Raw genomic sequence first — 23,840 nt, 5'->3', positions numbered from 1 at the left:
ATGGATAAGAAAGCATCAGAAGTAATGTTGTATCAGGTACACGGCGCATGTCTTGTCAACAAGACAACACGTTTCGCGTCGACAAATCGAGACGTTACCCACAAATGTTCTTAGGCATTACACGAGCTCCCACAAACGTCAAAGATATAAAAAAAAACCAATACGATATGTTATTATGACAACTAGGAAACAAACACGTCCATTGTATTCACAATAAGAACAAGTGCCCTCATAATCTTTCTGTCATGTAGTTTCACTCTAAAACACACATTACATAACACAGCATCATCGAATTGTCGATTTGATTGTTCTGACTTGACCGTCTTGCCTACCAGACGTTCAGCAACAGCTTTCCTCCATTTTGACGTCTGCTCGGTGACGTCTGCTATGTGACGTCTGCTCATCTCACCAATGACAGATCACCGCACATCAATCTCGTGACGTACGTGACCTTCGTGATATTTATGTGCGCCACCTGGGAGGTGTAACGGTGATAAAACTCCCTCCTCTCCAGTTCGGCAAGATCCACTCACCATGGCGGGCTCATCAAAATCTCTTCTTCCACCCGCTTCTATGTTTTTGTTTGTATGGATTCTTTCGTTCTGCTTACTGTCCGGCAATGGCCAAGCACCTCCACAACCAACTCTGGTAAGTCTTTGCTATCATCCATGTTTCAGCTTTGAGGACCGTTGTCTCGTTGTGGACTTATCTGTTTTAACCAAACCTTGAATGAAGTGAACAGGAGAACCAGTTTCTGTGTACTCGTTTCCACAAAATAACTTTTTTGATTATTTAATATCGTATACAGTATTCAACTTTTGATACAGAAAATCAGATATGTCTTTTGAATGTTCGGATAGCAGTGATATATCCTAACACAACAATCTACACATACCACAGCGCATTCATACGAGGCCCGTATTCTTTAATATAGAACAATCATTACAAAGACTAATGTTCCGACTGTTATTCAAAACCCGCGGTTACCGTTTACACCAATCAGTAGTCAATATACAATCACAAGTCATCAATTTCTGATATTGTCCTCAAGGTCTCTGAAGAGTTTTTGATAATGTCTTCAAAGTCTCTGATCAGTTTCTGATAATATCTTCATAGTCTTTGATCAGTTTCTGATAATGTCTTCATAGTCCCTGATCAGTTTCTGATAATGTCTTCATAGTCTCTGATCAGTTTCTGATAATGTCTTCATAGTCTCTGATCAGTTTCTGATAATGTCTTCATAGTCTCTGATCAGTTTCTGATAATGTCTTCATAGTCTCTGATCAGTTTCTGATAATGTCTTCATAGTCTCTGATCAGTTTCTGATAATGCCATCAAGATATCGGATCAGTTTCTGATAATGCCATCCATATATCGGATCAGCTTCGGATTTACCGGTCGTCCCAAATACTCCTGTTTTACACAATTACCTGGCGGAGGAAAACATGATTCACGAGTCTACAAAATCTTTAATTTGAATAGAAATGTTTTCAGAGACAAAGTCAGTCTTAATGTTGTTAACAAAGGGCGTCCCAGGACACGACGACTCTTATTGCTACCAGGTCTTCAGGTAAACTCCTCATACCACTGTTTCCAGAAAAAGACGACATGATTAATACCTACCTGAAACATCCGGGGAGTTAAACGTGTCAGCCATAAATACGACTGTGTATCATCAAGACAGAGACATATTTGATGACATGAGATTTAGGACGGTAACATTCAGAGCTGACATTGTCTTATAATGGTCCTTCTTGACATGAATATTGATCCAGCTTTATAATCCTACTATTTTCTTGATATTCCTTTTAACAGGGACGTTTACAGTGTGGGCGCGAAACAAACGCTTGCCCAGTAGTAAAACTAACTGTATACATATTGTAGCCTAAACAATATTGAAGATTTGTATATGATTTTAACTGTATATTTCCATCCTTAAATACCGGATAGCAGTTCCTAAATATGTATACATTCAGACAGACTGTTTCCTCGCGTTTTAGCCACAACATATGATCAATTAATTGCGGCAAGTTATATTTCTAGTATGCCTTCGAAAGCAAACATGTACTACAATGCGTATGTGAATCTGTTTCTTAAATGATTCTAGACTGTTTTGTATTCATTTCGTGTAAATGGGTCTGTGACCTCTCATGCAAAAAAACATTTTAAGATAGATAACTACGTTCCTTTACTTAGTTCCATCAGTATAAGTTCACAGTAACAGAATAATGCTAGTTTCACAGTAATAGAATGATACGCGTTTCACAGTAATATAGAACGATACAATGATAGAGTTTCACAGTAATAGAATGATATTTTCACAGTAACAGAATGATAGTATTACGGTTTTCATAGTAACATAATGATACGAGTTTCACAGTAATAGAATGATAGAGTTTCACAGTAACAGGATGGTACGCGTTTCAGAGTAATAGAATGGAAGAGTTTCACAGTAATAGAGCTATACGAGCTTCATAGTAATATGGCAGAGTTTCACAGAAATAGAATGATACGAGTTTCACAGTAATAGAATGATAGAGTTTCACAGTAACAGGATGGTACGCGTTTCAGAGTAATAGAATGGAAGAGTTTCACAGTAATAGAGCTATACGAGCTTCATAGTAATATGGCAGAGTTTCACAGAAATAGAATGATACGAGTTTCACAGTAATAGAATGATAGAGTTTCACAGTAACAGGATGGTACGCGTTTCAGAGTAATAGAATGGAAGAGTTTCACAGTAATAGAGCGATACGAGCTTCATAGTAATATGGTAGAGTTTCACAGAAATAGAATGATACGAGTTTCACAGTAATAGACTGTGTCTACACATTTCACAACACATACTCCTTTCATGTGACCAATCTTGCCTGTACTCTGTGCTATGTTCTCCACGTCACTGACGTATTACAGGTAGCAGACAGGGCAACAGTTTCCCCCGAGGTTATGTCAGTATGATACGTGGATCACGAAGCGCCATTAAGGTGACGGCGCGTTGTGCATGGTCGGCTGAGAGTAATCTCCCGATTAATATCTGTCAACACTGTAATCACACACACCGACTTATCTCCAGACTGTGGCATGTCTGTGGGGGAAAGGGGACTTTAGTTTGGTCACCTGTGGTAAAGGGAGGTTGTTTACAGCGATTTGATTTGTGACGACGTAAACAATAGAGGTATATTTGTGTGCACGGCGCTGGACTTCGCTGTTGCTCACAGCATTGTCACTGTAGCTCATTAGGCTACTTGAACAGCCATTACGTTCCTGACAGTGTGTTCCCCACATTTCATACTGCTACTGCTACTGCTACTACTACTGCTGCTGCTGCTACTACTGCTACTGCTACTGCTACTGCTACTACTGCTACTGCTACTGCTACTGCTACTGCTACTGCCGCTGCTACTACTACTGCCACTGCCCGTGACGACCCGGTTCAGAATTGGTTTTCAACAGCCTGTTCTGCTCCTCCTAAGAAGCGACCAACGGGACTGCATTAGTGGGTACATCTGCTACTACGACTGCTGCTACTACTGCTACTACTGCTACTGCTACTGCTACTGCGCCATGTTGTCGCAGTGAGCTAGCACTATAAAACCATCTTAATTGGGCTAGCACAAGCAGCCACACATACACACGCGCGCACGTCGTCATATGAGCGAAATATGTACGACGTTAAACCCCATTCCCCCTCACTTCACCTCACTACACTACTACTACTACTACTACTATTACCACTAGTAGTCTCTGGGAAAGTACTACTACTACTGCTGCTGCTCTTTCTACTACTGCAATAACATCTGCTATTTTATGACGTATGACAGTTTTCTAACTGCTATCGTGACAACCACTGCTATCGTTACGTCATTGTCACATCTACCGCTACACACGTGGAGCCGTACAACCTATGTAAACAAAGGATCGCTACGCAAATCGAAATAGTATTACATGTTTTAGGATATTTTCTCAGTGAAACTAAACCATTCTATCAAAAGATGTTTAATTAGATGTGTAGACTCATCAAAAATAAAAGAGTTAAGAAATATGTACATTATATTGAATGGACGGTGCAAGATGTGACGAATCGTCACATCTTTCTGGCCTGTGGCAGAGGTACTATGCTGGCTTGCCGCATGGAACTCTGGGTAGGAGAGTGCCGCTACAACCACTCCTTCTACATTTGCACCTTCCACAAGTTGACATATGTAACCTGTATCAGATAAAGACGTTGTTTAACTCGTTCAACCCATTTCAGTCTTATATCACTCCTTATCACAGTTGAGACTGAAATTCACCCGGCTGAATATGTTTTAGTTTAATGGACATGAGCACATCATCTGTCATCCAAGTTATGGTCGCCGCCCATAATGTATTTCCGGCACTGTCAACACTGGAGTATCCTATCCTGACAATTACAGGCACATACGGCCTCTTGTACATAAAGACCCGCCGGGCCCACAAGTAGGTCAGTGCACGTTTCGTAGTGGATGGATCTCATTATTTTACATGACAGGTTTATCACAACTTGGAAATATATATGGCTACGCTATTTACATCGCAGTATTTTGAGGAGCGGTGGGGTAGCATAGTGGTTAAAGCGTTTGCCCGTCACGCTGAAGACCCGGGTTCGATTCCCCACATGGGTACAATGTGTGAAGTCCGTTTCTGGTGTCCCCCGCCGTGATATTGCTGGAGTGTCGCTAAAAATGGCAAGAAAGCCCAATCAATCTCTCACAGCATTGTGAATATCATAATCGGGATATTCAGAGTTTTATACAGTTGTAGTCGTCAGAGTTTAGTATCTATGGCTTTCGTCTCTGTCGGTCAAACATAATAAGTATTATTTGTAATGGAAAAATATGTGCTGCAGTGATTATATGGAAACATTATTGGCCTTTTCGTTCTCTCAAATATAAATACTAGACTTATGTTAAGATATTCGTTGATATACTCTTCCGATTAATGAAGATCAGAACCAACTTTCGTTCCACCCCGCAGATGTTAGTAAGCTCCTCACAGCGTAACTCTACGCTATGAAAACCGAACGTTGAAAGGGTTTCACGCACTGCAATGGATCGTGTACTTGGAAGAACGTGTCTGTGAAATAGTTTTATGTTGTTTTGCTTAGAAAACAAAGGAAACAAAACAACAGCAACAAATCAAATAGAAACAATATATGTTTCTTGAGATAAATTAAGGCGATTCCGGTCAACAAATACACATAATTTATCCGAGGCAAGGTTCTAATAGTATACTTATTGTATTAATAAAATGGTATTTCTAATTTATATAAATACGCAGTCATAATCAAATACGGCGTACAATACGAATGTGCACGTAAGTAGTAGAAGACAAATTCACATTTTGATCTACAGTCTATAACCCTCACTTGACCAGCGAAGTAAGTTATTCTTGATGAATAGTCTTGAGTCAGTTAAGATGAATATTCACGAACGTGAATGAAATATTCCCCGAGTTAAGGGCCATGTCCGTGTAGGACTGAAGTATCCGGTGTGTGAAGAATTACTTCTCTGTCAGTGTTGACTGTTGAACGTCAGACCTCGCCACGTTGTCGATGCATCAGCTTAACGGATGGACTATTTCTGTAACAAAAGGTGTTTTTTTCCCGAAGGCAAAACACCCCACATTAGCTATAAGTTACAACACTTAGTGTGTACTCACATAGTGACAGGGTCGCCAGTGTCAAAAGCGCGTTAGTGTAGACAGGCAGAATCAAGTTGTATGAAAACCAAAAAACGTTGGCGTGCATTTGTGGTCGATATTGTGATACTACAAGACAGATAGTAATTGTTGCCTCTTTCCGACGTTTCCTCGTGTGTTTTCGTACTACTACTACTACTACTACTACTACTACTACTACTACTATACTACTACTACTACTACTACTACTACTACTACTACTACTACTACTACTACTACTACTACTACTACTACCACCACCACTACTAACAATACTACTACTACCACCACCACCACTTCTACTACTACTACTACTACTACTACTACTACTACCACCACCACCACCACCATCACTTCTACTACGTCTACTACTCCCACTGCTGCTGCAGCTACTACTACTACTACTACTACTACTACTACTACTACTATTCTGTGTTTAATTCTACTGATCACATTTACCTAATGAATGTCCATACCGTTACCAGGACTGTGGGGTAGCCTAGTGGATAAACGTGTGCTCGTCACGCTGAAGACCAGGGTTCGATTCCCCACATGGGTACAATGTGTGAAGCCCATTTCTGGTGTCCCCCGCCGTAACATTGCTGGAATATTGCTAAAAGCAGCATAAAACTAAACTCACTCACTCATGCCATTGCCCTATTTTTTTTATCACCGAGCACTCAAATTTGATTTTCATTTCCCTGGGGAACATACAGACCAAACAATAAGGCTCTAGAAGGTTTACATCAAATCACCGTCTGCCGGGTACCCATATAGAACTGGATAAATGGAATATGCCTTAGAAACCGTGTACGTGGTTACAACAAAAAAAAATTGTCAAACTGTCAAACATTTCTGCCCTGATGTTGAAATTAAACTACCCGTGAAGATCCGGGTTAGAATTGATCTTCAGTTACCCATGCTTGTCGTTAGCGGGGACTAATGAGATCGGGTGGTCACGCTCGCTGACTTGGTTGTCACATGTCAACGTATCTCAATTGCCTAGATCGATGCTCATGCTGTTGATCACTGGATTGTCTGGTCCAGACTTGATTATTTACAGACCGCCGCCATATAACTGAAATATTGCGGAGTGCGGCGTAAAACTAAACTCACTCACTGAAAGTAAACTGTCGTGTGTAAAAAACGCCCAAATGTGTTAGATTACAATATTCATTATTTCAGTTTGAATTTTATTTAACTTCCATGAAGCACATAGCACCAACTATAAAGCAAACCGCCCCTCTACTCTTTCTTTATGGCATCAGCGTGATACAAGGAAACCTCCCAATGTGACCATATATCAGCGCGCACATTTGAATTGTTAGAACTGACTGAATGACTAAATAATTTCTGTCTAGCGAAACTTTGTATAACGTGATCCATAAATTCGTGTTGTTTTCCACTATTTCCATGACAACTTCCTGTCATAAATCTCAACATGTTATGTCGAGATAAATTATCATGTCACGTATGTTATCATCAAATTGGACGCTCTGAATGTGTATATAAATGTCACGTGCGAGCCACAATGAATTGACTGCGACTGGTACACACGCACGCACCCACTCACACACGCACGCACCCACGCACACACGCACGTACGCACGCACGCACGCATACACACAGAGCTACCGATCTTTGTTCAATGTAGATGTGTTAGAAATGTCCGATAATACAATTAGTATTTCATGAATGTTATATATGTAAGACCATTCTTGTTTTTCTCATCATGCGAGTTGTCCATTTGTCTAAAGCGCTGCAAGTCACCATGTCCCCGGTGTGTCCCTCAGACACCTATGACCCTGGGTTCGAAGCCCGTTTCGCCCTTGTCATAACTATAGACATGTGTTTGTAGGTATCACCGAAGCGAATAACGTCTGAGACGTGCTTTTCTTAAGAAACATAATTGTACGCTTGACATGCTCGATGTCCTGCAAAACAGCGAGAATCAAAAATATAAATTTGTTGGTTCCTTCTTTTACATAATAAAATACAAACCCAAGGTAACCATCTTTAAATGTTACATAGTTGCTAGATTACTGCATTAAACACCGTGTGTCCGCTCTTATCCTTTTTCTTACATTATTCACGGTAATTTTGCATTAACTTACGTTTATATACAACTTTTGAATATGTTTTGTTTTGTTTTTATTCCTATAAAAGGTCATATTTTTATAAAAATATAAATATTATAAGTAATTTGGAATTTGTTTTAACCTTATATCTATCAATGTCAAAACAACAACCTGATGTTTATGTTCAGAGGGAGACATATCTGTATAATGGGTCACTGTGATGTCATAACATTATGGCGGAAGACGCACTAATTGTCTCGTTTCATTGAAGACCAAACCCACTGAAATGCACTGCCTCACGTCGTTTGTGCCCGTCTTAATGTAACTGTCAACTCTCTGTCAAGTGTTGTGAGCGAACAGTTCCATATCTCATGTTCTTCTTGAGGAAATAGACATGCTTGTAGTATCTCATCTGTCAATCATATTGCACATCTGGCTGCGAGCACGAGGAGCTCGTGACTTTTGATTACCACGAGGTGTCATTTATTCATTCATTCAAGATGAGCAGCATTACGACATGACAACATTTCACTATTAGCAAGATAAAACATTTGTTTTTTGACAGGATTGTGTGAAATATTAGTGTAATTGTGTTGATTAAATATTATAAATTTCGACGCAAACGTGACGCAATTGCATCATATATTTATTTTAACTCGGTACAGTGTGACCCTGATATTCATATTACAACACACCCAGAAGCGGTCGTTTTATCTTTGATATAATGCGTCTCAGAATATCACGATCACAGACAGCTGTGAAGTTTTAAAAATGATTAATTCTAAAGTTATTCACAGTCATGTATAACGGCGTTGACTTGCACAAGTCTATAAAGCAATAATTAATAGTTTAAATGATAATTTCTAGAGAAAAATATAAATAACAGACTGGCATCCTGTCCGCTTATCTGGACTTGCCTCTTTAAAGGATAGAATTACTGTACATGCATGGGCTTAGCATTCAGCACAGCCTTAGAGCAAGGCTACGTTAACCCATACTAGTGGGATAGCCGATGAAACGTGTAATTTATTCTCAGTTCCACTGTACATGTAGCTAAATATGTTTGAACTTAACGGATTCACTATATACGGTACTTGTATTTAATTATTTGTTACAATGTTGCTATGGGCATTGAAAGATCTGTAAATAATCGAGTCTGGACCACACAATCCAGTGATCAACATCATGAGCATCGATCTACGCAATTGGGATACGATGACATGTGTAAACCAAGCCAGCGAACCTGACCATCCGAACCCGTTAGTCGCCTCTTACGACTACAAATGTAACATGGGTTGCTGAAGATCAATTCTAGCCGGGATCTTCACGGGTAGTAATAGTGGTAGCAGCTGCAGCAGCAGTTAAAAAAATATCTTTGAAGAGGCGAACACTTACCATCGTAACCTCTCAATATGATACACCCGTGAAGATCCGGGTTAGAATATTGATCTTCAGTAACGCATGCTTGTCGTAAGAGGTGACTAACGGGATCGGGTGGTCAGGCCCGCTGACTTGGTTGACACATGTCATCGGTTCCCAATTGCGCAGATCGATGCTCATGCTGTTGATCACTGGATTGTCTGGTCCAGACTCGATTATTTACAGACCGCCGCCATATAGCTGGAATATTGCTGAGTTCGGCGTAAAACTAAACTCACTCACTCACTCTCAATATGATAGGTGGACAACAGAAAAGCTTAGGATCCTGTACCTCACAAATGGTCACTTGAACGTATTCACCTCCCTGGGCGATTCCTCGTTTTGCTAAAGCATTTAATGAATCGTTGGTCAACACAGCACAGAGAAAGACAACTGCTTTGAATTCATGTGTGATGGGACCTTCGCTGGCCTGAAAAATGAAACAGAAGGCTTTCTGCTTGCTGCTCTCGACCAGTCACTTTCCACTCAAAACCGTCAATGTGCGATTTTGCTTCAGAATGTAAATCTAAATAAATTTAATCAGACTGTCCAATACCTTGTCAGTGGATACTCAGCTTTGGCACGAACGCACTATCTTAAGAGGCATATGGGAGCGGATAGGTCGTTTATTACTCTCTTTGCCATGTTTGTGGTTTTGACTCAGAGGCCCATAATGGTACGACTCAGGATATGTAAAAGGGGTCAAGGATAATGACAAATTCTTTGGAATAGGCACGTAGACATGCCCCTGTATATAGCCATCATTGAAATGATATAAACTTTTTCACTGTCCGTCCCTTTTGACACAAATGTGATTATGTTAAAGCCAACATTAAAATTAAGTAAAGTTTGTAATTGTGCGTTCCTTTTGACACAAATGTGCTTGACAAGATTAAGGAACAAGGAACCTCGCTTATGAAATGCCACGCTTGCATCCCAAGTACCAAGTTGCCCGACTCCCCATTGTTCATGGTGCCTTATGTTTGGTACCTCCTAATCTCTTCACTGACATTGGGAGAGTACCCTGGTAAAGGCGTCCTGATGTGATGATGCGATTAACAAGCCTGACTGTGACATGGTCCCTCTTTGATGCTTTCATATACTTTAACCGGTATATAATACTAATAAATTTACTGAAATCGCCAGTGGAATAATTCTTTAATGGTTACACCTTTAATGCCATTGCACGTCTAAGATAATTTGAGCGGAAGGTCGCGGGTTCGATCCCCGACCGCGTCAAACCAAAAGACGTTAAAATATGGTACTTGTTGGTCCCTGCCTGGCGCTCGGCATAAATGGGTACAACAAGGACTGGTCGGCTCGGAGTCAGTATAATATGTCTGAGTGGGGTATCATGCTTCACTGTGGCATGGTATCTCAGTGGGCTAGCACTATAAAACCAGCTTCCGTCTGGGCTAGTACAAGCAGCCGCACATACACATACACACGCATTCACGTCGTCATATGAGCGAAATATTCTCAAGTACGACGTTAAACCCAATTTCACCTCACCTCATCTAAGATCATTTAAACTTATTCATATCCATACATTGTTTGTATGGCATTCCGAATTGTTCGGATCGCACTTTTGCAGAAAGGGGCAGTGGGGTAGCCTAGTGGTTAAAGCGTTCGCTCGTCACGCCAAAGGCCCGGGTTCGATTCCGCACTAGGGTACAATGTGTGAAGTCCATTTCTGGTGGTGTTGCTGGAATATTGCTGGAAGCGGCGTAAAATCAGCGTGTTTTGAAACAGTAACCGAATATATATCGTGTCTCTAAAAAGACTTCAGCAAGAATCCTCTCCCCATCATCAAATAAAAGGAGAAATAGACTCAGTGATCCCTATGTGTTCTGTCATTTCGTGCGGAACGTCATAAGAACAGCAACAACAACAAAATATATGTGTCAAAATGACAAAATAATTATCTGTTTGCTTCAGTTATAATTTCAAGAAGCGACTGACTTTGATAGATTGCCGAAAACACATGACTCAACGTGTCCACCAACTGATTGATGGTCTGCCTTCGTGAACGTATAATGGTTAGGTCGTATAACTTATATTGTATAATGTATGAGGTTCCACGAGCCAGCGTGACGGGGTAAAATAGAATGGCTCATTATCGTTTACTCAAGAAATCAGCCAGATATAAGCTTAAAACTCACGTCACCATGATAACAAATGCACTTGTTCGCGTGTATTCTGTCAAACGGCATGCTTTCAGAATGAATAATGTCATGCATTTTTACAAATGATGTATTAAGCAAAATATGACGTCAGAAAATTGGTGATTAATTTTTGTGTTTGATATTTGCGTGCTAATCCCGGAGGACAAATTTCTTTCAAGTGGTGATTATTTATCCATTAATATTTTTGTACATGTTTTTCGATGGGAAACATATATATTAGTCCACATATTATACCGTGTCACATATGATGACCAAATTACCTGTTCCTGTAACAAATGCCGCTCTGAGAACAGAGTGAGTGAGTGACTGAGTTTATTTTTACGCCCTTTTAAGCACTATTCCAGCAATATCACGGCGGGGTACACCAGAAATGGGCTTTACATTGTACCCATGTGGGGAATCGAACCCGGGTCTTCGGCGTGACGACAAGGTTTTAACCATTAGGCTACCCCACCGCCCTCTTGGAACAGAAGAACTGGCCTCAGTACGCTTTTCATACAACAAACGCTTGCCTTACAAAACGAACTATGGACTGAATGTGAGTTTACGCCGCAACGATGCCAACATAATTTTATCAATAATATATGGTACCTTGAAGCATTACTTGAGGGATAGTGATCGAAGATGTCGCTTTTAACGCTGCCAAGTTGCGTCCCTTGGCCGTGTCTTAATCGTAATCTAGGTTAATGATCGTAGTCCTTGCAACTGGGTTGTCAGTAGCCGGTGTCATTATTCCTGACTTATTAATGAGTTGCTATACTGTTCGCTATACTTTTTGCATATACTTGTTGCATATCTGTATTTCTTACTCTTACTGGGGCGGTGGGGTAGCCTAGTGGTTAAAGCGTTGGCTCGTCACGCCGAAGACCCGGGTTCGATTCCCAACATGGGTACAACGTGTGAAACCCCTTTCTGTTGGTCCCGGTAATATTGCTTGGTTATTGCTAAAAGCGGCGTAAATCTAACTCATTCATAACTTACTTTGACTTGAATGCCCTCAAGGTCCACAATAGTCCAACAGATTACAAAACGTCTCTCGAAGTTTGAGTCACGACGTTTGGTCGTAAACTACTGCATGTCTTAGTCTACAGTTACAAGACACGAACATCCACATATAGTTGCCTCGTATCAGATTGATATACGAAGTGTGACACATTTATGGAGTCGAGAACCGTATAATCACATGAGTAAAGCTTTCATCTGACAATGTAGTCATATCGTGATGTTGAGGACAAAGGCAGAACCTATTTTGTCGTAAAATACTTTCTGTTGCATTTGACATATGGTTGTAATATTAAATGCGGAATGAATATGTTATATTTAGAATATAACCATCATGAATAGATAATTCGTTTATAATACTTAAGTTTAAGAATATCTAGCTAAGAGGTTTGGACGGATTTTAGACGCTGGCCTTGGTTTATTTTGCGTCACCCCTCTTTAGTCAGTGTGCGAAATAGTTTGCAATTTTTTGTTAGCCAGTCGGGCTAGCTATGCCTGAAAGTTAGAATCTACTAGCTCATAAAATAATTCACTAGCCCGAAATTTGAATGTAGACACGGGTTTCATCATTAAGCGTCTATTATGATGAACATATAATCAGGCCATAATCGTGCATGATTTAAAAGTGTATTATAACTTAACAAGAGAGGGTGATATATTTACAAATTGACACCATGAAAATTCACTAGCCAGTTGGGCCAGTGACTGTTGAGATTTACTGGCCCAACTGGATTTATACTAGCCACGGGCTAGAGTGATAAAATATTCTCCAAAATATACATGAAGACGAAACATAGACTTGATTAATAATGAAAATGACAAGTTCGTTGTACAATTCCGACTATAGCATAACCATGTGTTTAGAAATAACAGTAAAAAAACGGATGACAACAGGTTTCTCGAAAACGCGAGCATATCCTGCCTCACAGGTATGTAGTATTTGTCACACAAGCACGCAAAGGCAAGGCAATTGTAGGTGAATACACGTTCACGGGGAAACAAAGCGTGAGAAGAGGCCGCAAGTATTTTATGCTTGTCTGAATCGGTTGACGTCTGAGGGTCGGTTATTTATAGGCTTCTATGGCAGATTTGTCAACAATTGTTATTTGTACGTACCCCACGTTACCTGCGTGGTATTTTAGCCTCTCTTTGTTCTGGTTCTCTGAATCACATTTATAGTTATGCTGACCAGATAGGAAACATGTAATGCTCGTACAGTAGAGTGTCTGTTTGGCCTTGGACTAATGTATGTTTAACATGTTCTTTTTGATGTTTATATGATGTTTATTTCTATACATGGCTCTTAAATAAACACTAATTTATAAAGTTATGCATTCATTTAAACTTTTGCTCATGATGTGTCATTATATCTTTGGGATTTCTGGCGCGTCAATTATCTCTGTCCCTTGACTGAAACGCCATTTAGAATGTGGTCAAAAGTAACATATGTTATATTATTTCTTTCGATTTCTCCGTAAATCACATGTTATACATCTTATTGGGCTGGCGGGATTCGAACCCACATTCTCAAAATAAGTTACCTAAAGGTTAGAGCTCAAGCAATCTTACCCACTCAGCCAGCGAGGTTTCCTGACAAAAAAGGAAGCCGACAACTTGTCCTGGGCCTAGATTTTCGAAGCTCTCTTAGCGCTAAGATAGTCGTAAGTTAATGTAAATGTATGGCACGTACGACTATCTTAGCGCTAAGAGAGCTTCGAACATCTAGACCCAGGTCACGTACTTGTTTTAACGTGACGTTCAGTGGCTGAGTGAGTGAGCGATTGAGTTTAGTTTTACGCCGCTTTTAGCAATATCACGGCGGGGGACACCAGAAATGGGCTTCACACATTGTACCCATGTGGGGAATCGAACCCGGGTCTTCGGCGTGACGAGCGAACGCTTTAACCGCTAGGCTACCCCACCGCCCCGTTCAGTGGCTGAGTGGGTTAGAGCGCTGACTTTGTGTGCTGGCGATTTTGTGCCTGACTGAGACTGAGGGTTCGAATGCCGGACGGGACTTAACCTAACAAATGTACAAGAATCTGTACCTTACTGAAAAGAAAATGCAATCTCAACTATAACATGTTTTATTTCTCGCAATGTCATTTTTTTCTGGAAATGTCGGCCCCTCCCGATTCTTTGATGATGTTCGATTATCTAGGTGATACATGTGAGGTTTGAAGTCTTACGCTTTGTGAAACCCATTAGCACAGACCTGATCCTCTTTGTTAAAACAATGGATATAATCTGGAAGAACACGTGCTTGGAGCCAACCCCAGAACGCGTAAGGCCGGTAACTCTGTAGAGCAAATGGCTGAATCTGGCCAGCCGTGTACGTGAGTGCTTTGCGTAAAATGGACATATTTGCTCGATGTGATTGGTTTAACCATAAACCAATAGATTTGTCCGGATTAAAAAATACTTAATGTAAGTGTAGCCCATAGATCCCATTGATCCCACAGGTGACATCCTTTCCTTGTCAGCTTGCTGACGGGGTTTACCTCTTTGGTCATTTGGACAGAGCGCCCGACTTCAGAAGGTCGGTGGTTCGAATCCCAGCACGGGACTCTGAGGTTTTATGGCCGCTACATAAGTAAACAATGAACTTGTTATTTCAATGATTGGAATGTGTTAATACCCTAAAGGGCGGTGGGGTAGCCTAGTGGTTAAAGCGTTGGCTCGTCACGCCGAAGACCCGGGTTCGATTCCCCACATGGGCACAATGTGATAAGCCCATTTCTGGTGTCCCCCGCCGTGATATTGCTGGAATATTGCTTAAAGCGGCGTAAAACTAAACTCAGTCAGTCAGTCAGTTAATACCCTAACATCATCTCAATGCTGGTGTATTAATTATATCATGTGACATTTGTTCCGGTTTATTTTTCAGGGGGAGCTCTCAACAACAGTACAACAATTACTCTCGAGATTCAACACTTTCCAGGGCTATGTGGAATACGAAATTAACAAATTGTGGACCGCTTTAAAATCGGTGAGTAATTACTGCTTCTACACACATACAGTGTCCAGCAACCCTTCACGGATTCGTTTTGCCTTCTTGAATGAATGTCCACTTTTTAGATTAACCCTGTGTCATGGGATTGCAAACTGACGATATAGAATAAGAATATTGCAATAATTTAATAGGGGACGATTTGTAAGATTTAGATTGAGACCACACTGTAATGAAAGACTGCTACTGGGTCCACTGTATACCACGAAAACTCGTTACTCCGGGCCCATCATTCCCAGTAGCGACTGAGTGAGTGGGTATGGTTTTACGCCGATTTAGCAATTATGCACCAATATCATGGCGCTTGGCACCAGAAATGGACTTGACGCATTCTACTCATGTGCGGAATCGAACCGGAGAGTTTGGCGTGCCGAGCAAACGCTTGAGCCACTATGCTACCCCATCGCCATAACCCTACCCATCCCACAATCTCCGCTGTTCTTTAGTAACACGGTACTGACCAACAAGGTTTCGTGATACTGTGGCGTTGATGACCGTTTTCTGAGATTTATGCGTAACACGATCGAACTTTACGAAACTTTGAGAAAAAGGCATCAGAAAGCGTTAAAGTTTGATTTAATGTAAAATTAAATCTGTACAAGGATTCACTGCCCACCCTGGTGTAATAAATGAGCAGATGAATATAAAGGTGACCTGCGTTTTGTGTATATTACAGACTGGGCCTAATGGGTATGAACACCCTGTGGATCTTCAACCAACTAAGGCAAAGGTCGAGGTCAACCCTGCCAAGGATAGTGCCGTCTACACAATTGAATACAAAGCCATTAAGGAACCACGAGTTATCTGGAGAGTCAACACAGAACCTGCCGGTAGGTGACGCTGTGCAACCTTTGTACCTTGCACGAACTTCACGCCATTCTAAAACCTGGTATGGCCTAATACGTCTTGGTTTAGCGGATATACTGGTGCCATTTTAGCTATCTCAAACACACTGCCTGTCTGTGGGTGAACGATGACACTAGCGCAAAGTACAGAGAATATGAACAGAAACAAAATGGTTGATGTGGTAGTTGGTCACAGCTTGTAGAACGATACACTGGGTGCTCATTGTTTCTAACATGTGTTACATTGGGATTACTCATTCAGTGAATCACAGGTTCTATCCCATTGTACACTCAGAGGGAGACGCCTAATCGTCAGCGCCCAAATCAGCGATCCAACCCACTAAGCCACCTCGGCTTACACACAAAAGGAAGTCTAGATAATTGCAGGGAATTGGTCTTCAGCAACCCATGCCTGTCGTAAGAGGCGACTAACGGGATCGGGTTGACACATGTCATCGTAACCAATTGCGTAGACCGATGTTCATGGTGTTGATCACTGGATTGTCTGGTCCAGATCCGATTATTTACAGACCGCCGCCATATAGCTTGAATATTGCGGAGTGTGGCGTTAAACAACAAACAACAAAACAACATGTCATTACATTATCTGAAACTGTATGGAATTCATTCTGTTTCTAACTGTAGGTAACAGCAAACCGCAAAAGAATCTGAAAGACACCCCGGGCTCGCTTGATGGCGGTTTGTACATACTTGTGATAACCCACCCTCGAGTACCCGGGGTATTAGTGCACATTATGTTCCCCATACTTGACTTGATACGGACGTGTGCTTCTGTTGTCGTTCCCCCATCTGGGCATATGTGTGTTCTGAGCCGTTTAGTACGTCTATCAATTAACTCAATCGAATGCAGCAATCCCTGAAAGTTTCGGGGAGTTTATTTTTTACCAGAATACGCAAGCCTCGCCATCGGTTATTCCGCTGATAATATTTTTACAGTTTAAGAATTAATAACAGATGTATATTTTTGGTTTTGACACCTTTAGAACACCTTAAAGCCCTTTACAAAAATCGTAATTTCGAAAAAGTTTTTTATTTCGAGTTAGTTCTGCATTACATGTATTCATTTCAAGCAGAATTCTATACAATATTTTACAACACAATTGGTGTGTTAGTGCATTGACCACAAAAAAATATAACAAACCAAAAATAAACAGACACAACAGCCCCACAAAAATACTAGCGAATTCCTGGTAAATATTCTGAGCGAATGGATACATTTTCAGCAACCGACCCGAGACAGTTATGGCGATAGCAGTGCACTGTTCCCGGGTATTCTTGGTTGGGGCGTGTGCGTAGAGTACATTGTCAACACACAGTCGACTTAACTTATATTAAAAGGGAAAATTAGGCACAGAGAGAGCACAGGGCTGTCAATCAGGGAACTGTTTCACAAAAGCGATCTTACGTATAGACTGTCCTACCTGTTACGTGTAAGTTACGGCACTTCGCGAGACCTTAAATTAGTACTTCCGGTGACGATCAACGTTTCATACTTTTTTCGAATTGTCTCACAGTTGTCCGATAATCCTTGCAGAAATAACAAATTTCCTATCTAACCTTCCCCAAATTAGCCAACTATTACGACTGTCAACGGCTGTGACAGCCAAGCATGGTTGTACACATGGTCCGGTCAATAGTCATATTTGGCGGTCGCGCAATTTGGAACCAGAACTGGTTCTTGAATATACGCTTGTCACCTGAAATCTGGTACCGGAAGTAAGCTGGGCACCCCTCTCGGATATCGCAAGTTGGTGCACGTAAAGGGAGCCGAGAACCAGCTTAGTACCGGAAGTAGCGCCTCGCGAGACTTATAGGCCCTATTGCAGCAACGATCGCATGACACTAATGTGGCTTTGTGAAACGTGGAAGTATATCACTGTTGGAGGCATGATCGAGTCAATGCCCATATTGTCAGATGCTGCAGAGCTGTGCCATCTGCGCAGTTTCATTGCATTATAATACTGACAGAGTTTAGTTTTACGCCGCATTTAGCAATATTCCAGCAATATCACCAGAAATGGGCTTCACACATTGTACCCATGAGGGAATCGAACCCGGGCAAACTCTTTAACCAGTAGGCTACCCCATTTCATAGTTGAAGAGTAAACCTTAAATACTGCACTTTGACTATCCATGTATTTATATATCGTGTATTTTTAAGTAGTATATAGCAGACATACCCGAAGAAACCTTAGAAATAAATTGAAGAAACACATTTCGTCCATTTTTAACTTCGTTGATAAAGTGTTCGCTCGTAACACCGACGGTCCGGGTTCTATGCTATAATCATATGCACAATGAATAACGCCCATGCACAATGGATGAAATCCGTTCGGAATGTCAATCCGCTTGTATAGCACAAAAACTGCTAAAAACAGTCATTTCCACATGCGCAGAACACTTGATAAGACTTGACCCTGCAGTATGAATAGGGTGTAATATGTAGTTGTCAAGTGACGATACTAACACGTCCTTCATTTGTCATCTTTGACACGGGGTCACGTACAATCGGGCATCATGTGCGTCATTGTGTCCCGTACAAGGAGTTCAATGTGCGTTTTATGGGTTACTGCCTCAAACGAAAAACAGGTTGTGGAATAACGTTTTCCCTATGGGCGTTAAATATTGCTTTTGTTCACTAAACAATAATTGCTGCCCCCCTAGAATCTTTTTACAGATTAATTTTTGTACATCAAACTATTGATATAACACTGTTTTAACGTGGACCCCCGTGGAATTCTCCGTATCGTACGCCACAAATCAGTACTTTGTATTCAAACAGTTTATGAATGGGGGATATTTTCACTTCCATGTCCAAAATGAACTACATCGATGTGAAATTATTTGTTTTAACAACAGACACATCAATCACTGCGCAACTGATTTGTTTGGTGAAATGAAGCTTTATCAAAAACGTTTTTTCTTTGGAGTTATAAGTAATATGTTTGTGTTCAAGATGATTTCATTTTTTTCTAATTCAGCTATCAGCGACGAAGGTATCATCACCAAAGTCTTCAGGAACGGCAAGGGTACGACCACCCTTCGTATCCACCCGTCCAAGGAGATCGTCGCCTCCGTCATAGTCGACCACGTCACCTTCGTCCTCAGCTTCAGACCAAACCCCAACAAAACCGCCGAAGTCGTTCTCCGACCCACCAACTTCGACGTCGATGCCGGCCCTCATGGCAGCTTCAACTACTTCAAGAAGAAGGCAATGAAGATCACAGTGTCCTCCCCCAAATTCTACCCCGGGTTCACCTCCCCCAATGACTATCAGTGGAGCTTCTGGATGGCCAACACTACCGCCGTCCCCCAAGTCATAGAGGAATACCCACAGTGGAGAGAGATCCAGGGGGGCGTGGTTAGGGTGGGGCCCATCAGAACCTTGAAGAAAAACGACATTGGGTCTGATTTGAAGATTACGTATGAATTAATGACGGACAAGGGTGATTATGATGGTATCCTTATCTTCTCTAAATATTACACGGCTACTGAGCGGGATTCTGTCCTCACTGGACTTACAGAGATGCGATATGTCTTTGTCCACCGCTCCGACAGGTACGACCCCTTCCCTAAAGGCTTCATTGCCTTCGTGCGACGTGACCCACCTCTCAAACCGTGCATCTCCAACCAGACTTGCTCCATCGCCTGCCATGCTGTTGGTGTCGTCCCAGAACGCATCCGATTATACAAAGTAAGACTTACTCAATCCTGGGTTCGACGCGTCGTACGGGTACAGGGTGGTGGGGAAGCCTAGTGGGTTAAAGCGTACGCTCGCAAACCCGCTCATAATCAATTGAACTTGATAGTGATATTGTCACCCCAACATTGATTCTGGTTTGTAATTCGTCTTGTTTGGTATGTCAGACCTTGTAGCGTGTAGTGTTGGGAATTGGTTAATATCTCATAATTGATGATTGGTTCATTACAACCGATCAATCATCAAAAATAATTGGTTAGCGTCATTTATGAAATTTGTTAATGCACATAAAAATAAGGAAAAAAACATGTAGTTCTTTTGGGGCTTTTTGGCAAAATTTCACATCTTTAAAGGATGTCTAGTATGTTAGGAACATAAATTTCTTTAAGATAAATTCAATCATGACTTGAAACGAGTTTGTAGTGTTTACAAAATGTAACAGACAAAACCAACCCTGTGAAAAATACTGTTAATGAAAACAAGTGTTCCAAAATTGGTTGTGTTCGATTATGAGAAATTATGATGGATTGCTTGGTCGTTTAGTCACTACGACCAATCTTCGATTATTTCAATTAATCGGACCACCACTAGTAGCGTGGCCAGTGCAAGTGGACAATGGATAGGGGAGGTTATTTGAGATTGTGAGAACTATGGAAATGGATCAGGGGTCAGTGTAGGTGTACCGATACATGCGTCCTGGCTGTATAGGCGATGTCCACCACTCATGATGTCAAATAAATCGACCAGCGTTCACCACTCATGATGTCAAATATATCGACCAGCGTTCACCATATCCATGTCGTATTGCAGGTGCAGATTGACAAGTCGCTGATGGAGGTGAAGCTGCCGAAGCTGGAAGTGCGCGAGCCGTACATGTTGTACAACCACTACGGCATCAAGCAGATGATGGAGGAGGACGAGGGGGAGTATGTCTGCGTCGCCTTCAGCGGCACCAAGCATACAGAGATGAGGACGTCGTTGTTACTGAGCGAGCCCGTGGAGTACGTCAACACCTCGTCCGGCGTCGTGTACGGACCAGAAACAGTACGTACTCACTAAACCAGCGTCTTAAGGGCGGTTTGCTAGTCTGTCTCACAGTCCCTGAACCGCTTTATTTCTCTTCTAGCCCTCCCTGCCATACTTAACCCCTGAATGAAGCAGTTCTAGATTTCCCCGGGTTCTATTATTTCTCCCATATTTCCCCCAACTCACTGGGGCTCTTTTTTTGTTTAAATGGAAATTATTTGTTTCTATCAATGTTATATATATATTCAGGGGCGGATACAGCATACTATTGAGAAAAGGGAGGGTGCACATTTCATTTTCACCCGAGTTTCAATGGTCATTAAATAAAAATTCAGAACAAAAGGGGTGGGGGGTTGGGGGTGTGCGCACCCCCCTTCTGGATCCGCCTATGTATATTGAGACACTAAGCTGGATGCACGTGTGTCTGTTCCCGACAGTGAGGTTGTTTGCGATGAGCTGGTTCATTTGCTGACCCTGACGAAACAATTCACAGCCTGCCCCGATGTAGGTTAAATATTGTGATTGCGGCGTTAAACAACATACTTGCTGTTCGATATATCGTTTAAATGTTTTGTCATACTGTCATACGCTATATGACGGTACATATGTTCAATACCCCAACTCATCTGTGAACTTGTTGTTCCAGGTAACCGTGACCTGTGCCGCTCGCGGACGCCCACTTCCCCACGTGACCATGTTCGAGAACTACGCCTACCAGAACGAGATCAACACCATGCAACCATATTACAGGGTCGAGCGAACAGTCAGCCGAATTCGCGGCGAACACATCGCCACCATGACAGTCTTCATCAACCGCCAGTACATGCCTGTTCATCTGTGGAGAATTATATGCATGTTTGATAACCCGTTCCAACTCTCCGCCACTGACTTCGAAATCAGTGTCAGTTCTCCGGGCCTTGCTCCTGCGATGGGACCCCGGCCTGCATGGGGTAATCCTGCCGCACCCCCAAGGAATGTGTAATGGGGTCGGGGTCGAAGAACACCTTACATTGGACTCGTCTTGATCAGGACTTCACGGGCTTGCATTCACGTCACCGTTCATCGCCCGCGAATACACATGGCTGTTTTTGTGGATTAGTTGTGACGTATGTCTATTTTGAGCCAAAAATGAAATGACCCCCATGTAAGAACTAAAACAGATGTACATGAATTTTGTTGGTATTTTTCGCTGGGTGTCTGGATCCAAAATGTGGATTAATTTTCTGGTTAGAACTGAATACGCTTCAAGGCGGCCATATGTATTCAAGGGTTGTTAGGAAAGTAGTGTATACAATTCCGTGAAGCAAGGGAGATAAAGACAGGTCACACTAGACCTTCAGTGACCACTGTCAAGTGGTTCGGTCCGTGACGTGACTGATTGACACTCATTGGACTGGATTGGTTGAAATAATGCCAAATCCTAACACGATTACAAGGAAACTGTTGTATGAAATTTATTTATTTTTCTAATTTACAAAATTACAAAGGTGAAAATACTACTGTACATTGTTTCACAACGTTGGATTGGGTTGTTTGATGAAATACGGAATTTTAACACGATTACGAGAAAACTGTTATATTAGATTTATTTATTGCTCTAAATGTAAAACACTACTTCACATTGTTTTACTATGTTGGATTGGGTTGGTTGATAAAATACAGAATCGTAACACGACTGCAAGAAAACTGTTAAATTTATTTATTGTTTTTATTTACAAGACTACAAAGTTAAAAACACTACTTCACATTGTTTATAAAGTTGGATTGGGTTGGTTGATAAAATACCAAATCTTATCACGATTGAAAGAAAACTGTCATAAAATTTTACTGTTCTAATTTACAAAGCAACAAATGTAGACACTCTACTCAACATTGGTGTATATATACCTTGCACAGTGAACCACGTGCTTCGTATTAAATACTGAACGTTGTTCTGTGTACATATGCTGAATAATTAGAAGCATTCGTGTACTTGTTTATAGGAACTTATCACACATGTGGTAGCTTTATGTTGTGAAGAATAAAAGGCAAGGGACGATTAGTTACACTTTGTTCATTTATGTATTTACATAATATACTGACGGAATGGAAAAAAGGAACAGATTGCGCAACTGTCCAGTTTTCGTTCACAAAGCGATCTTAGTGAGTGACTGAGTTTAGTTTTACGCCGCATTCAGCAATATTCCAGCTATATGGCGGCGGTCTGTAAGTAATCGAGTCTGGACCAGACAATCCGGTGATCAACAGCATGAGCATCGATCTGCGCAATTGGGAACCGATAACATGTGTCAACCAAGTCAGCGAGCCTGACTTCCCGTGATCTTAGCAGTACGATTGTTGTAAGTCAATATTGAGGTTAGGTTTGACACTATGGACGCCTTGTGGACATCGACACAGTGTTAAAGGTCTGAGTGAATGATAGAACCTGTGTTGTGTACACTCTATTGTCCCATCACCTCGCTAATCAGGAAATCCTCCATTCCGGGCGCTCTTTTCATACTGATTAAGGCATAATGCGCCGTATTCCCTTCTCGTCGTATACTTATCCCTTTCAATAAATAACTACACAAATGCAAAAAAACATGTCTCATTGAATCACACAAATGTCAGTCTAAAAAAGGAAACTAATATACTCATGCCAATAATGGTTGTCACATCCCCTCCCCACCCCAACCCCCTACCCTCTCGCCAATAAAAAAAAATGAAGGGGGTGACAACCATTATTGGCATGAGTATACATTTAATTTCTGTAATTGCAATCACAATCGGGGGTTTCAGTCACAGGGGTTCGAATCACTGTTTGGACAATAATTTTTAAAAATAAAAATCTAGATTTTTGCAACCGTTTATTGTTTT

At 41.4% G+C, this 23,840-nt stretch overlaps 1 protein-coding gene across 2 annotated transcripts; it reads left to right on the top strand.

Moving 5' to 3' along the window:
* The first annotated feature begins 399 nt into the window (after positions 1-399).
* Positions 400-23,025, top strand: LOC124270143. 2 transcript variants are annotated; one of them, XM_046705168.1, is made up of 7 exons: positions 400-648; positions 15,270-15,371; positions 16,069-16,222; positions 16,883-16,936; positions 19,240-19,952; positions 20,769-21,002; positions 21,631-23,025. In XM_046705168.1, exons 1-7 carry the CDS (start codon positions 535-537, stop codon positions 21,964-21,966), a joined length of 1,707 nt encoding a protein of 568 aa, XP_046561124.1. In that variant the 5' UTR covers positions 400-534; the 3' UTR covers positions 21,967-23,025. The 2 variants fall into 2 exon arrangements, with proteins under 2 accessions (XP_046561124.1, XP_046561125.1); XM_046705169.1 differs by lacking the exon at positions 16,883-16,936.
* The last annotated feature ends 815 nt before the right edge of the window (positions 23,026-23,840 follow it).

The sequence above is a fragment of the Haliotis rubra genome, unplaced genomic scaffold (assembly GCF_003918875.1).
Source record: "Haliotis rubra isolate DU_JTF1 unplaced genomic scaffold, ASM391887v1 Scf15, whole genome shotgun sequence".
Taxonomy (NCBI): Eukaryota; Metazoa; Mollusca; class Gastropoda; order Lepetellida; family Haliotidae; genus Haliotis; species Haliotis rubra.
Note: the sequence above shows the minus strand (reverse complement) of the source record. Positions and strands in the feature narration are given on the sequence as shown.